The following is a 17,347-nucleotide window of genomic DNA, read 5'->3' as shown; positions in this document are numbered from 1 at the left end:
CACCAGCCTCCGCATCCAACACATCATCTGCTGGAATTTCCCACACTTCCTACAGAATACCACCACCAAACACATTTTTCCTTCTTTTCTCATCAGCCTTCCGCAGGGACAGCTCCCTCCATGATTCCCTCGTGCACTCATCTCTCCCCACCACCCAACACCTTCCCCTTGCCCAAAGGAGGTGCAAAACTTATGCCCACACCTCCTCCCTCACCAAACAGTCCTTTCATGTGAAGCAACACTTCATTTGCACATCCAGAGGACTTATTTACTGCATCTGGTGCATCCTTTGTGGCCTTCTCTACATGGGAGAGTCTGGTCACAGACTGGGAGATCACTTCATTCAGCGCCTCTGCTCCAGCGACCTCCCAGTGGTCAACCATTTCAACTCTGAATAACACTCTTAGACTCGCATGTCTGTCCATGGTCTTATGTACTATCCCACCCAGACCACCCGCACACTGGAGAAACAACACCTTACTTTCCATCTGGGCACTCCAGATGGCATTAACATTGACTTTTCTGCTTTCTTCTAAACCTGCTTCTATTTTCTTTCCTCTCCCCTCCTGACTTTCCAGTTCATTTTCCCACCCAGTCATTCCTCCTCCCCCTCATTGCTGCTATCCCCTCCCTCCCTTCTCCATCTATCATCTCCTGCCTTCCCTCTCCCCATCCTTTTGTTCAGTCACCTGCCGGCATTTTCTCATACCTTGATGAAGGGCTCAAGCCCGAGATGTCGGTTATGTATTTTTACCTTTGCTACTCTTTGACTGGCTGAGCTTCTCCAGAATTTTGTGTTTTATGTTTAAATGCTTTATTGGTGCAGGTGTAACAATGTTAGGCTTGCTTCAAAACTTTTGGATTCTGTAGTTGCCATTTCACAATATGAAGACCAGAGTTGTACCAATGAAAGTCAGAGAAGCCATTATAAGGCTGAAAATCACGAGTGAAGCAGTAAGAGACATCACCCAAACTTTCAGATAACAAAAATCAACAATTTGGAACATTATTAGGAAGAAGGAGCATGCTGGTAAATTCAGTCATCATTGCTGATGACATAAGAATTCTCATCTTAATGAAGAAAAATCCACAAAGGTATGTCTGACAGATCAGAAACCCCCCTTCAGGAGGCAGTTGTGGATATGTCAATGACTACAGTCCTCAGAAGACATCATGAAAAGAAATAGAGGCTACACTGAAAGATGCAAACTGCTAGTTAACCAGAGAAAGGATGGCCATTTTACAGTTTGCCAAGAAGTATTTAAATTCTTGTGGACATTAGAGACCAAGATGAACTTGTATCAGAGAGACGGAAGAACAAAATGTGGAAGCGTAAACTGCCCAAGATCCGAAGCATACCACCTTTGCCACAGTTTGTATACGGATCAGGTAGCATCTGTAGAGAGAAAAACCATTAATGTTCTGATGAAGGGTGTTCAACCTATAATACTAATTCTGTTTTTTACTCTCCACAAATGTTTACTCGACTGATGAAATCCTGTACATTTTTCTGTTTTTATTCTGACAATTGCAACATGTATTTTTCGCCCCTTCACTAAACATTGGGGCTGATCTGCTATTGAAGACACTAGTGAATTCAATGCCTTGGTCTGGGACAGGAGCTCTTTGTGATCAAATTCTTTTTTCTGTTTGAACACAGCAGTGTCGGAAACAACTGAATGGCTTGCTGGGCTGCTTCAATTAAACGTCAGTCACATTGCTGTGAGCCTGGAGAGGCAGAGAAGCCAGAATTGGTAAAAGCAGCTAAAGGACATCCATGTACCAGATGGATTTTTAATGATAATTTGATAGTTTCATGGTCACCATTTACCAAGACTCATTAATTGAATTTACATTCCCCAGCTGCCATTGTGAGATTTGAACTCGGGTTCTCTGAACTATTAGTCCAGGCTTCTGGATGACTCATCCAGAAACTTAACCACTGCACCACCAGTCCCATACTGGATTCCTTCTTCTCTATGGTTATCCAGGATCCTCTACTGAAAAGGGCACATGTTTCATTGTGAGTGTAAACTGTAAACAAGGATTATCAACAATGCAACAACAAGTCCAAACTTGCGGTCAAATGATGAATAGATCAGCTTGAATATGAGCTGCCCCTAGTGTGGCTTTAATGTAATGGTTTGTGATTCTTCAGTCTTGGTCATGAGAAGCAAAGGCTTTCAGAGAGAAAAGGAAGACAATATGGGGAACATATAACTCATGTTCACTCATAAATTATAGAGAACCCAAGAATTGACATGGATTTGATCGCTGAATCTCAATGCATGTCATATGCTAAGGAGAGCAAACCTATTAAACCATATTCATTCAGAATTTTTAACATTTAACAGTTCTCTTGGTGAAACAAGAAAAGTAATTACAAAGCTCATGAAAAGGTGAAATGGTTGCAAATTCTGGTGGTGAAAGTAAACAAGGGGTGTTGACACAAGGAAGGTAAATAAGAGGTTTTGGAAGAAATTCTCAAACAACTGTTTTTTTTAAAAAAAACTCACATTCTCTGATTGGGTGAGGGATGGCTTAAGGTGGGATGTGAGTGGAAAGAGAAGGTTGAGCACCACTGCTCTAGACCCAATTGTTACTGAAATATTCTGCTTGAGGAAAATTGTCACTGGCCCATTTCCTTTGGAGTTATGAAACTGTGCACAGAACTAATCCATTAGGTACAAACCTTTCCACTCACATAGCGCCTTAAGCAATCCCTTACCAATCATAGAATACTCATGGCATAGGGAATGCTTAAAGTGGAATGTGAGTTTTAAATAATATGTTGCCCATCCTGTTCTAGAAGAATGATCCAAAGCAATTAAGTCATGGTTGCCAACAGTGAGGAAAGAGACCAGGAGCACAAAAGTGCCTGAAGTTAAATTAATGTAAAGTTGGGGCATGATAGAAGGAAAACAGGCAATTGTAGAATTCAAATTGGGGGGGGGGGGTGGGAATTTGTCTTTCTTATTATAAGGCAATGTATGCTAAAGAATACATGTGTTATGTGAAAGCACAAACAGTAAATTGGCATAAAGTTGACATTTTGGTGAATGGAATTGTGCATCGGCTAGAAGATAGTGAGAAGTCAGCAGAGCATAAATACAATCCAGAGACAAAATGCTGAAAAAGAAACAGAAGGTGGAAATACACACCTGGTCAGGCAGCATCTGTGGAGAGAGAAAAACAGTTTAACAGTTCCAGTGGATGACCTCCGCAGAAATTTTTATTGTGTGCAATCAAATTTGAAAACAAATGCTTTAATTCTTTTGGTTGTAACTACATCCAACATAAATAAGTAATGCACTTTCTCAGTAATTTGCAGGATTATTTTCTCTGGAGCATCAGAAGCCAGTGGGCAACCTAAGAAAAGGATATAAAATTATGAGAGGGTACATAGTCTTTATCCCAGGTGGAAATCTCAAATACTGGAGGTCATAGGGAAAGAGGGAAAGTTTAAAAGAAAGTTGTAAGGCAAATTTCTTTCTAAAACCACAAATAATAGGAAGTAGATGGAGTATGCTGCCTTAGTAGAAGCAATATTTAAGAGATACTCAGGCCGACTCTTGAACAGGCATTTTTAGGCTAATGGAATTAGTTTAATTTTACATCATGGTGGGGCCCTTTTGATCAGTTCATCTATAGGTTGGGATTGTCTTTAATATTTGGGATTTTACAATGGTAAAACTTTTGAACAGCACAAAATGACAGATCATAAACACATTCTGTCCTACCATAGGTATTCTTCTTTGTCAGATGAATATCAATAAATAAGACCATAAAACTTAGGAGTAGAATTAGGCCATTCATCCCTTGAGTCTGCTCCACCATTCAAATAATGGATGGTGCATTTTTTTTCTTTCAAACCCTATTTCCTGCCTTCTCTCACAACTTACCAATCAACGTTACCAATCAAGACAGATCAACATCTGCTTCAAAAATACCCAATGAATTGGCCTCCACAACCATCCATAGTGAATTCCAAAGGTTCACCACCCTCTAGCTAAGGAAATTTTCCTTATCACTGTTCTGAAGGGATATCTTTTTATTCTGAAGCTGTGCCCTCTGCTCCTAGGCTCTCTAAACACGGGAAGCATCTACTCCACATCCAGTCCACATAGCCCTTTCAATATTCAGTACATTTCAATGAGATCTCACCACTTCCACCCCCATCATTCTAAACTCAAGTGAGTCCAGGCCCAGAGCCATGAAACAACCCTCAAATATTAATCAAAATCAGAATTATTGTCATGAATATGTCACAAAATTCATTGTTTTGTGGCAGCATTACGGTGCAAATATTGCTATAAAATTAAATTTTAAAATAAACAAATTAGTGCAAAAATAAGAGAAAATGAGATAGTGTCTGTGGTTCATTGTCCATTCATAATTCTGATGGCAGAGGGGAAAAAGCTGTGGTTGTGCCGCTGGGTGCTCATCTTCAGGCTCCTGTATCTCTTTCTTGACGACAGTAGTGTGGATAGGGCATGGCCTGAGTGGTGAGGGTCCTTGAGGATTAAAAATTACTTCCTTAAGTTTCCGCCTCTTGTAGCTGTCCTTGATGGTGCTGGCCAATTTCACAACTCTTCGAAGTTTTATTTTGTCCTGTGCATTGGCATCTCCACACCAGACAGTGATGCAACCAATCAGAATGCTCTCCACAGTACTGTAGAAATTTGCAAGAGTCTCATGAAGTGCAGGTGCCTAACCTTTTCTCCAGATTGTCGGGACCGGGCGAATCTTCCAGATTTCTGAATCATTTTAAAATGGTGGTCCCTTTAAGCAAATGCGATGTTTCAAAATCACGCAAAATTGCACAAAACAGAGGACGCGGGGTGTTAACTGAATTTAGATAAATAAAGACTATAAAAGACCATAATATCACTAGCATGTTTTTTTAAATTTTAACGTAAAACCCAAATAAAACTGGCTCAGACCACTGTCCCTGTGGATGCTCTCTCTTACCTTCAGTGAAAAGGTGACTCTTGGCTCTGAGCCTGGATTTCACACGCAGTGGCAGCTGGCTCAATGTGGGAGCAATGGCTGTCTTCCTTACCCATAATCCCCCACACAGCTGGAACCACTCTGGCATTGGGACTGGGACATAACCGGCATGTTTGTGCACTATGTTGAATTGATGAATTTTTCTCATCTCTGGGATCATTATAGTAAACCTCCTCTGAATCCTCTCCTTCCTGAGATTTGGGGTCCAAAAGTGGTCACAATGCTCCAAATGTGGTCTGACCAATACCTTATAAAGCCTCAGCATCATATCTTTTCTTTATATTCTAGTCATCTGAAAATGAATGCTAATAGTTCAATTTGCCTTCCTGACTACTGACTTAACCTGCAAGTTAACCTTAAGGGAATCCTGCATAAGGACTCCAAAGTCCCGTTGGACCTCCATTTCCTCTCCATTTAGAAAAGAGTCTACTTCATTATTCTTTCCACCAAAGTGCATGACCATACACTTATCTCCATCTCTTTGTCCATTCTCCCAACCTATCCAAGTCACTTGGCACACTCTCTGGTTTCTCAATATTATCTTCCCCTCCACCTATATTTGTATCATCCACAAACTTAGCTACAAGGCCATCAATTCCATTACCTAAATCATTTGCATATCGATTGAATAGTGGATCCAACACTGACCCTTGTGGAACATCACTAGTCACTGGCAGCCAGCCAGAAAAAAAACATTTGTTCCCACTCTTTGCCTTCTGTTGGTCATCAATCTCCTGTCCATGCGAGCACCTTTCTCAGAATACTGTGCGCTCCTATCCTATTGAGCAGCCTTATGTGTAGCACTTTGACAATCCATATAAAAAACATCCACTGACCCTTCTTTGTCAGTCTTACTCGTTACTTACTCAAAGAATTCCAACAGATTTGTCAGGCAAAATCTCCCATGAATGAAATCATGCCAACTTCGGTCTATTTAGTCTTGTGTTTTAAAGTTCTCTGAAACCTCATCCTTAATAATAGATTCTAAAATCTAGTCCAACCACCGAAATTAGCCTAACTGGCTAATCATTTCCTGTCTTTTGCCTCTCTCCCTTCTTCAAGAATGGAGCAACATTTGTAATTTTCCAGTCCTCTAGATCCATATCGAAATCTAGTGATTCCTGAAAGATCAATTCTAATGCATTTACAGTCTCTTCAGGTACGTCTTTCAAAACCTTGAAGTGTAGTCCATCTGGTCCTGGTGACTTATCACCTTCAGCCTCCCAAGCAGCTTTTCCTTAGTAATAGTGACTACACTCACTTCTCCCCCGACTCTCAAATTTGTGGCAAGACTGATGGAAAATGTCTTTTCAGTTCTTTCTGCCATCTCTTTGTTCCCCATTACCACTTCTCCAGCAGCCCAACATCCACTCTTGCCTCTCTTTTACTTTTTATACTTCTGAAAAATGTTTTGGTGTCCTCTTTCAAGTTATTGGCTAGCTCATCTTTTCTCCCATTATTGCTTTTTTTTTTGGTGGCCTTCTATTGCCTGTTAAAAGATGCCCAATTCTTCAGCTTCCCATTATTTTTTTCCAACACTGTAAGCCCTTTCTTATGCTTTTATGCTATCTTTGACTTCTCTTGTTAGCGGCATTTGCCTCACCCTTCCTTTAGACTGCTGCTTCTTCTTTGGGATGAAACAATCCTACAACTTTCAAATTATCCCAGAAACTCCTGCCATAGTGGCTCTACCACCTTCCCTGCTAAGGTCCCTTCCAATCAACTTTGGTCAGCTCCACTCTCATACCTGCATAGTTTTACAATCACGGACACACCTGATTTTAACTACAGAGTGAATTCCATCATGTTGTGATCACTATCTTCTCATGTTTCTTTTACCGTCAGCTCAATGAAGTCTGATTTTATACAAGCAGCCATTAAGGACGCATGCATGTAAGGAAAGTAGCCAAAAGTAGCCACACAACGTCATATCTATAATCCACAAGAGACCAAAGTGGCGCAACACATTGTGCCAAATGACCAAATCCTGAAAAGGAATGAGCAAATAGAATGAACTGTTGTTTCCAAGGAGAATGTGACATTCTGCAGACTCTAGCCACTTTCAGGTGCTCAGACGCAGATAATGCGCCGGCAGACGCGGCTGGGGGAGTGCAGCTGGGACGTTCAGGTGGTAGTGGAGAAGATGCCTTTCTGTCACCTGAACGTGAAGGAGAGCCACGTCCGAGTGAACGCCGGCTCCCGTGGACTGTGGCCGTAGTCCCACTCCTGCTTTCAGGTGCAATGGGGGATTCTTGGAGCTGGAGATTATACCTACAGGAAAAGGGTTAGGTTAAGTGCTCCCCCTGGCCAGGTTCTCCACTTTCAGGTGGCCACCCGACAGCTGCATTGGAGTACAATTGGAGGTGGCTTTACAGTCAGGTATTGTGGCCACCTGAAAGTGGCTATCTGTCACTGAGCACACTAAATGAATGCATTCACCACTATTAACAAATATGATCATGAATATTTTCATCAAATACATCGCTTTGATGTATTTGTGTGGTCATATTCATTAGATAATGGCCTTACCTTCTGTTGGTGAAGTTTTCAAACGTCTACAGAATCCATTAATATCACCATAGGTATCTTGTATCTTTTGCACTGCTTCTGATCCTCGTACCTCCATAAGAGAGCGAAGTTCATTGAGAGAACACCCAAATTCACCTGCATGGTTGGATTCGCTTCTTTGGTTCTTTGGATAGAAATCCACTGCACTGTTCGTCATGTCACCCATTGTGTGCACAGTATTGCTTGCAGCTTTATAAAAATATTTGTGGCAGATATATCAGTGCTGATACTTCTGACTGAAACCAAGGTTTGGTTCAGTCAAGACAAACAAAATATCCAGTGTTTTTCTCTTCTTTTCGCACTGTAGATTTCTAGCGTAGATTAGCCGCACTTTAATTTCATCAAAGACAAGAAACAGAAACCAATTAATAGTCAAATAGATTGCTGCAGGCAAGGTTGAAGACCAGCTCCACTCCATATAGAGTTTCCCATCGTGGTTGTCCCAAGTTACAGGATTCTACATGACCAGTTGATTGAATGAACCTTCAGAAAGAAGAAAGGCAGAAGAAAGAATTAGCTAACATTCTTCAATACAGTACTGATAACCCCTGCAAAATTAGATGGTTGCAGCTCAATTTTATAAAGGGCTGAAAGTGCTGTAGCGAAATGCAGTTTGTTGCTTGAGCAGCCCTGACTGACAAGACACTGATGTCTGTCACAGGAGCAGAGCTTTCCTGCAGCGGCATTCTTCACTTTGATCAGAACTGAGTGCACCAGCCAAATGAGATGGGTCATGAATATTAAACAGTAAGCCTTGATGCCAGGATCTCAGACGCAGCTCTGGTATATGCTGTTTGTTCAAGTGATACAGCAAATCTTCATAGGGAGAAAAAAACGGGTTAAAGTTAGACTTTCAAAATTAATTCATAACTATTACCCGTCTTGGTCTAATACAAGGATGATTTTGCAGAAATAATTTATTCTTCACAAAATAACTGCCCAATTTAGGTGCATGAAATTTTCAAAGCCTCACGATATTCTCACCTCTGCTCCCTGCTGCTCTTTGGTATTCAACCCTCTTCTCATTCCATTGACTATTACATAGTGCAAGGTGGCAGGGGTTGCTCTCTTTAATTATGCATGGTGCACTGATGGCTGAAACAGTCAAAGGCTATTCTTGGAAATAACTTCTCCTTTGGGATATGAATTTAAGCCCGAGAGCAAGGCAACAGGATCTGCACCAATGAATTAAAATGAATTCATGTTTGTTATTCTCAGAAATTGTGACAGTTTGTGCCAGCTGAACAGTGACAATATTGGCTTTACGTATTCACATTGGGATAATTTTATTTCATTTTCCCATTTAAATTTTTATATGCATGCAGAATTATTAGAGGAAAACGATGAAAGAGGATATTAATATCATAGCAGAAATAGTTTCCCAGATTCTAATTGATTCCAAATGCATGAGATTCAGCATGCAGGCTTTACTTAATGGAGCTATTCAATAAGGCTGCTAATTTAATGTTCATCAGGATGCTTCAGTACCTCCCATTAATTGAAATACACCACAAATAAAGTTGCCATGGGATGAATTCAGCACCAAATCGACTTCTGATTTAAATACCCTTTCAGATTGATGAAATACAACACTTTTTAACATGGTCACATCTTTCAAAGCACATTTTCCTTAGCTGAGATATCACTACAGCTTACAGAAAATATATAATTGTAATAGAATTTGGACATGAAGAATGTTACATTTTACATTATTTATGTCATCATGTCATGTATTCGAGAAGGTCACCTAAAGGATGTAGGGACAGGCAGGTGACAGCTTCAAACTCACAGCAGTACCAGATGGTACCACAGAGACCAGGTTCATGCCTCATGCTTTAACTGCTAGCTTCAATGTTTCAGGAGCCCTATCCATGGTCTAATCACCAATCTGGTGAAAACTACTGAACATTCTGTCAATTCTGAGAAAGGTCATTTAATAAAGACTTTTGCAAGCTGTTCCACAGCCCTCCCACAGGTCTCCAGCATCATAAAGTACTTTGGGACATTCCAAGGTGTCATATAAAATACCCAGTCAAATAACATTCATTTTCATTAGAATAGATCTTTATTTACATGTTGTTTCTCCAGAAAAATCCCTATCCTCCAGAAATTTTGATGAGAGATGTGAAATAGGATGGAGAGGGTTGGCAAAAGTAATAATTAGTTGCTATTGAAGGACAAGATCCATATGGCAAGACACCCTTCAATAGAAAGGCACACTAAAATACCAGTACGCAGCATGCAATCACTTGCTTGTTGATTTTTCTGGAACTCAGTCCATCATTTTGTGTTCTCATTTGATCTCCATCTTTCAATATTCTCTGCCTGTTCTAGTTAATTCAATGACCAGCATATGACTTCCACTTCAGATTCTACTTTGGCTTGTGGCAATCATGATCACAGAATGAATCACAGAGTTTTTAATGACATGGAAGGAAGCCATTTAGTCCATTGTGTTTGTGTTGGCTGCAAAAAATGAAGAGCTACCCAATTAAATCCCAACTTCTAGCAGTTGATCTAGAGCCCTGTAGGTTACCCAAACACTTCTAAACTGTGCTAATAATTTCTGCCTCTACCTGCCTTTCATTCATGGGATTTCAGATCCTTTGGTTAAAATATTTTCTCGTCTTCCCTCTGAGGAACCTCTACTTCCTAAGGAGTTGCCGAGGTATGACATTGGAAACCCTGGAAAGTTTCTACAGATGTGTGGTGGAAAGTGTGCTGACAAGCTGCATCACAGTCTGGTATGGGGTCACCAATACCCCTGAGCAGAACACTTCTCAGGACATCACAGACAAAGTCCTCACCACTATCTAGAATATCTACAGGGAAATCTGCCATCAGAGAGCACCAGCATTTATCAAGGATCCAAATCACCCAGCACATGTGTTCTCACTGCTGCCATCAGGAGAGAGGTATAGGAGCCACAAGACTCATACCACCAGATTCATGAAGAGCTGCTGCCCCTCCACCATTGGACCCCTTAACAACAAACTCAATCAGGGACTCATTTAAGGACTCTTACTTTTGCACTTTATTGATTTTTTTCTTCTCTGTATTGCAGTTTGTTTACATTTCTTTATTTGTTGACTTATACATTAAGCACAGTTTTTTTTGCACTACCAATAAATGGTAATTCTGCCTTGCCCGCTGGAAAAGGGAATTTCAGGGTTTTTTTTCAAAACTTTTAAAATTTTCAAGAAAAAACTTATACAAAGTCCATCATATCAAAATGAAAAACTACAACTAACCCACCCACCCATTCATCCCACCCACCCCCAGCAAACCCCGCAAGGGAAGCATACAAAAAATATCATAAAAGAAACACACACAACAGTTTAAGATATTACTAAACCCATACATTTCAAATATGGCGACCACATCAAGACCGCAACTCATTATGTCAACGAGTTACGTTTACATCAACCTCGACTTTCCATGAAATCGCAACACATTTACGTGCTACAGCCAATACTAGACGAAGAAAAGTTGTCTGAAACTTGTCCAACCCCAAATCACTAAATAAGACAGTACAACCCAACAAAAAATTAATCACATGTTGGAGGCTTCGTATCCTCCTATTTGGGCTAGGGTAGAATTGGCTAGTATTTTTCAAAACCTTACTCATGTCATTTCATATTTAAGCAGAATTCTGTTTTATTACAGAGATATAATGTGCCGATTTTAAAACATTTGTTAGAGATTTGGACTAAAAAGAATTTATTGATAGGTACGAAAGGTAAAATATCAGTTCAAGCTCCAATATATCAAAATTAATTGATTCCTTTTTTGCTGAATAATAGATTTTTAAGAGAATGGCAGATTAAAGGAATGAAGTTGTTGCAGGATTGTTTTGAAGAGGGTAAATTTCTATCTTTTAATCAACTTGGAATTTCAGAGAATTCTCTATTTGTGTTCTATCAAATTAGAGCATTAGTCAAAGATAATTTTGGAGGAGAAATGAAAATTCCTAAGTTAACAAAATTTGAGTTTCTGATTTCTCACTCATTAAATAAGGGTTTTATTTCTGAGATGTATGCATTGTTGCAAGACACTATGGATAAAATAAATTTAGATAAATCTAGTATTAAATGGGAAAATGACTTAATTTGCGATATTAAACAGGCCGATTGGGAGACGATGTGTTTTGATGGTGTGACTAAATTGCTTAATGTAAGATATAGTATGGTAAATTATAATTTTTTGCATCAGTTGTATCTGACCCCTGAGAAATTGAAAAAATATGGATTTAGTAATTCAGAAGTGTGCTTTAGAGGTGAACTATGTGTAGAAAACATTTTTACATTCAGTCTGGCTTTGTGATAAGGTTCAACCATTTTGGCAAAAAATTAGGGAATTTTTTTCAAAAATTGTTTAAGATTAAATTTTTATTAGATCCGAAAAAAATTTTGTTAGAAATTTCAGGGTTGTATGTGATGTTATGTATGGACTGTTATGGACCCAGGACAATTTTATTTTAGGATCAGGGATAGGACTGAACCTACAGGGGAAAGAAATAATCGTGCGCTGGGAAAAACACAGCTGTCAAAAACGCGAGAGCCATGTGCTGGAAGCCGGTGGACTTGCGGAGAGTGCGCTCGCTGCTGTCAACTTCTCTCCACCAATAGGGGGAGCTGAAGGCACATGCTGGGGCAGCTGAAGAGACCAGGGTACTGAGTTTTTGAACAGGTTTGTCAGTTGATCGGCTGGTTAGAGGGCAGTTCAGTCAGACTGTCATTGTGCTCGTCCAGTAGTTTCAGTAGGAGAAAGGAGACTGAGCTATTTTGTCTACAGATGCACTGTTCTCCTGACAGCAGTTTGCGCCACTCTAATACACATTGTGTGTGTGTGTGTGTGTGTGTGTGTGTGTGTGTGTGTGTGTGTGTGTGTGTGTGTGTGTGTGTGTGTGTGTGTGTGTGTGTGTCCAACCTGGTCTTCCCCAGTCCCCTTCCAAGAGGAATTCTTGTGACAGGCATTACTTGATGACCCAAGATAGGATGTTTAGAGGGGAAGACTTGTGTGACAGAAGGTCACTTGTTAACCCTAGAGTGGGCTTCAGACACGTGAACCTCGTGTACTGACAAGGAGGTCATTGGGTGGAGATTCCCATGTGAAGAAATCAAAGGTGGTCATTGCCACATTCGAAACTCAGGAAAGTTGTAAGTCTACAATGATTATGGCCACCTGTCTTCACGTCAAATTAAAAGACCAGCATGTAACCAAACTAAAAATCCTAAGCCTGGAGCCCAGACTCTGCGAGCCATTCCTTTTTGACTGACGAACTTGATGTGACTGACTTGAAGTTTTGTTTTGTGAGCTTTTTGGGGCATTTTGAGCTTGGACTGTAATGGTTTGGGTATTTTCCACGACATACACCTTATAAAATACCTGTTGTTAATGTCTTCTTTCTTTGGCTTGGCTTCGCGGACGAAGATTTATGGAGGGGGTAAATGTCCACGTCAGCTGCAGGCTCGTTTGTGGCTGACAAGTCCGATGCGGGACAGGCAGACACGGTTGCAGTGGTTGCAGGGCAAAATTTGTTGGTTGGGGTTGGGTGTTGGGTTTTTCCTCCTTTGCCTTTTGTCAGTGAGGTGGGCTCTGCAGTCTTCTTCAAAGGAGGTTGCTGCCCGCCAAACTGTGAGGCGCCAAGATGCACGGTTTGAGGCGATATCAGCCCACTGGCGGTGGTCAATGTGGCAGGCACCAAGAGATTTCTTTAGGCAGTCCTTGTACCTTTTCTTTGGTGCACCTCTGTCACGGTGGCCAGTGGAGAGCTCGCCATATAACACGATCTTGGGAAGGCGATGGTCCTCCGTTCTGGAGACATGACCCACCCAGCGCAGCTGGATCTTCAGCAGCGTGGACTCGATGCTGTCGGCCTCTGCCATCTTGAGTACTTCGACGTTAGGGATGAAAGCGCTCCAGTGAATGTTGAGGATGGAGCGGAGACAACGCTGGTGGAAGCGTAGGTGATGCCGATAGAGGACCCATGATTCGGAGCCGAACAGGAGTGTGGATATGACAACGGCTCTGTATACGCTTATCTTTGTGAGGTTTTTCAGTTGGTTGTTTTTCCACTTGTCGATCCTTGCATCTGATGAAATGGTGCAGCCGAGATAGGTAAACTGGTTGACCGTTTTGAGTTTTGTGTGCCCGATGGAGATGTGGGGGGGCTGGTAGTCATGGTGGGGAGCTGGGTGATGGAGGACCTCCGTTTTCTTCAGGCTGACTTCCAGGCCAAACATTTTGGCAGTTTCCGCAAAACAGGACGTCAAGCGCTGAAGAGCTGGCTCTGAATGGGCAACTAAAGCGGCATCGTCTGCAAAGAGTAGTTCACGGACAAGTTGCTCTTGTGTCTTGATGTGAGCTTGCAGGCGCCTCAGATTGAAGAGACTGCCATCCGTGCGGTACCAGATGTAAACAGCATCTTCATTGTTGAGGTCTATAATGGCTTGGTTCAGCATCATGCTGAAGAAGATTGAAAAGAGTTGTCATAAAGGCTTATGTTCAGGGGTAATACTATTATTATTAATTTGTTAATAAATTTTGTGTTAAACTTAACCCTTCTGTTTATGCATCTCTCATTTGTTGCTGGTGAGGCATTACAGTGCTCTGGCAATAAATCTGAAATCTAAGCCTTCAACCATCTACTTTGAATCGATGCTCCTTGATTTTTGACCCCTATGCTGAGGGAAGTAGCAGAAGGTTGTATTTACCTTGACTCAGCCTCAAAATTTGACAAAACTGAGTTAATCTCCTGTCAGTCTCTTCAGTAATTTTTTTAATTGTTTCTAAGAAGTGGATGTTGTTGGCAAGATCATCCATCTCCTCTGCTCTGAACTCAGGAGGCAGTAGGAGTTGATCACATTGGTGCTCTGGAGTCGCATGTGCAAAAAGTCACATTCCACAGAACAAGCCCTTTGGCCCAACTCATCCATGCTGACCAAGTTGACTGGATTTGGTCCATATTCTTTTAACCCTTCCTAACATTTTGATTTATTAACATTGTAATCATACCTGACTTTTATAGTCTCCTGTGGCAGCCATTTTATAATGTGGACCACCACGTAAAGGGAAAAAGTTGCCCCTTCACGTCCCCTCCTAAACATTTCCCTTATCACTTTAAAACTAGCTCTAGGATTGTTAGACTGATATTCGTTGATTATAGCTTGGTGTTTAACACCAACAAACCTACAAAACTACAGTAAAAATCTTTCTATCCAGAATTCAAGCATCATACAACTGGGTAAAAAAAATGCAGGAAATAAACAAACACATTAAAAAAAAAAGTAAATAAAAGTTAAAGTAAAGGTTCTCTGATGCAAAACGCAATTCCTTGGTGAAGATGGAAGCAAACATTCAGCCAGCAGAGTGTCCCAGTTGCGCCCTGCTTGCAGCAGCTGTTTGAATAAAATTTCTATAAAGTTGTATTTGAATAAAATACCATCACCCAGCCGGCTGATGCTGCTCGTTGCTGGGGTGACTCTCCCAAAGAGTCTCCCTATCCCTGACTATCAAGAATCTTTATGTTTATCAGTATTAAGTGTAATAGTAAATTGGGGGAGGGAGAGTATATTATGAGAGTGCCACAATTAACATAGCAGTTAGCGCAATGCTGTTACAGAGTGCCAGCGATCAGGGTTTGACTTGAAATGTAAATTTTCTAAGTTCCAGTGATTAAAGTGAATTTTACAGAATTAAGGACTACAACACTGATTTTGTTCAAATTACATTTTGCACTGTTTTGTCTTTTAAGCTGTTTATTCTAATGCAAGTATATTAGTTAGGTATTGTAAGGTTGTGTCTCAGGCAACTGGAAAATTTACATTTCTGGCATCTGAAATCCTTATAGGTGCCAGATACTCGGGATTTTACTGTAATAATAAAACTCCGGGATCTGGGACTCTGTTCATCCCTTTGCAACTGGATCTGCAGTTTCCTTGTTGGCAGACACCAATCAGTACAGATTGGTAACATTTTCCTCCTCTCGTCGACAATCAATACAGGAACAGGTCAAGATTGCATACAAAGTCCCCTGTTCTCTTCCCTCTTCTTGCACAATTGCACAACCAAGGTTGATTTCAATGCAATCTGTATAGCCATTGATGACACTACTGGCATTGGCTGAATAATGGGTAAATATGAGTCCGAATACAAAATGGAAATCAAGAATCTGGCTTTGTGGTGCCAGAACTCTGACAACACTGGAAAGCAGACTGTTAACATCCATTTTATCAAGGCCTTCCATGATTTTATATATCTCCACAATGTCACCTCAGCCTCCTACACTCTAGGGATAAAGACCCATATTTCCTAAAAACTCAAGGCCTCCAGTCCTGGCAACATCTCCTTTGAACCCCTTCCAATATATTGATATCCTTCTGAAAGCTGGATGACCAGAACTGTACACATTACTCTTTGTCTCGCCTCACCAATGCTTTGTGCAGCTGTGTTATGAGATCCTCATGTGTGTACTCAATACCAACCCAATGAAAGCAAGCTTCCCAAATTCCTTCTTTGTCACCCTGTCCAACTGAGTCACCACTTATATGGAGCTATATTACTGTACCCCAACATCTCTCTGTTCCACAGCACTTTCCAGGGCCCTGTCATTTGCTGCATATGTCATACCCTGGTTTCAAGTCAATACACGTTTATTGTCATCTGACTGTAAAAGTGCAACCTGATGAAATAGTGTTCTCTGATCCTCAGTGCAAAACATGAAGACACAAGACTAGAAATAACACACATACAGGGAAACAATACATATACAGGACAAATATTTCATCAATACACATATTAAATAAATATTGTTTCATGAATATGAGAGGCTCGGATGGTCAGTGTGAGCAGTTCCTTTGGCCATTCAGCATTCTCACTGCCCGTGGGAAGAAGCTGTTCCTCAGCCTGGTGGTGCTGGCTCTGATACTCCTGTATCTCTTCTCCGATGGGAGCAGCTGAAAGATGCTGTGTGTAGGAATGATTTTGTGCATGCTCTTCAGTCAACAATCCTGAAAGATCATGTTGATGAGGGAGTGTAGAGTGATCACTCTGCCATGCTTATGGTTCTATGGATTGACCTTTGATCCATTTCTCTGCAGCAATCGTACTGCACTATGATGTAACCAGCCAGAATGACCTCGATAGAGCTCCTATAGAAGGCCTTGCCTGCTTCAGTCTTCTCAGGAAGTCCAGTCATTGAGGCACCTTTATAATAAGTGAGGAGATGTTGAGTGTCCACAGTAGGTCATTAGTCAATGAACCCAAAGAATTTGGGGCTCTCCACTCTCTCTCCTACAGAATTATTGATCCTGATCCTCCTGAAGTCCACGATCATCTCCTTCATCTTGTCTGCATTAAGACTCAGGTTATTACTCCAGCACCATTTAACCAGATTTTCCACCACTTTTCTGTAGTGTGACTCATCATTGTTGCTGATGAGGTCAACTACTGTGTAATCTACAAACTTGATGACACTGTTGTAGCTGTGTCTGGTGATGAAGTCATGGGTCATTTATGTGAACAGGAGCAGGCTGAGCACACAGCCTTGAGCTGCACCAGTGCTTAGCATGACAGTGCTCAATATTCCGCTACTGACACCAGATAGACTGGTCTTTCCGTTAGGAAGTGCAGGATCCAGTTACAGAGAGGAGTGTTGAGTCCCAGTGAGGACAACTTCTCCACCTGCCTCTGGGGAATGCTTGTGTTAAAAATTGAGGTGAAGTCAATGAACATATTAGGCACTGTTTTCCAGGTGGGCCAGGACAGA

At 41.1% G+C, this 17,347-nt stretch overlaps 1 protein-coding gene across 2 annotated transcripts in view; it reads right to left on the bottom strand.

Moving 5' to 3' along the window:
- atp2b2 (ATPase plasma membrane Ca2+ transporting 2) overlaps positions 1 to 8,020 on the bottom strand; it is a 328,585-nt gene extending 320,565 nt beyond the window's left edge. The window contains exon 1 of one of the 2 annotated variants that reach the window (XM_069937267.1): positions 7,540 to 8,020. In XM_069937267.1, the coding sequence (XP_069793368.1) occupies positions 7,540 to 7,744 (205 nt within the window). In that variant the 5' untranslated portion in view covers positions 7,745 to 8,020. The remainder of the gene's footprint in view (positions 1 to 7,539) is intronic. The other variant, XM_069937268.1, reaches the window with a different exon arrangement.
- Positions 8,021 to 17,347: the final 9,327 nt, after the last annotated feature.

This window comes from Narcine bancroftii, chromosome 5 (assembly GCF_036971445.1).
Source record: "Narcine bancroftii isolate sNarBan1 chromosome 5, sNarBan1.hap1, whole genome shotgun sequence".
NCBI lineage: Eukaryota > Metazoa > Chordata > Chondrichthyes > Torpediniformes > Narcinidae > Narcine > Narcine bancroftii.
Note: the sequence above shows the minus strand (reverse complement) of the source record. Positions and strands in the feature narration are given on the sequence as shown.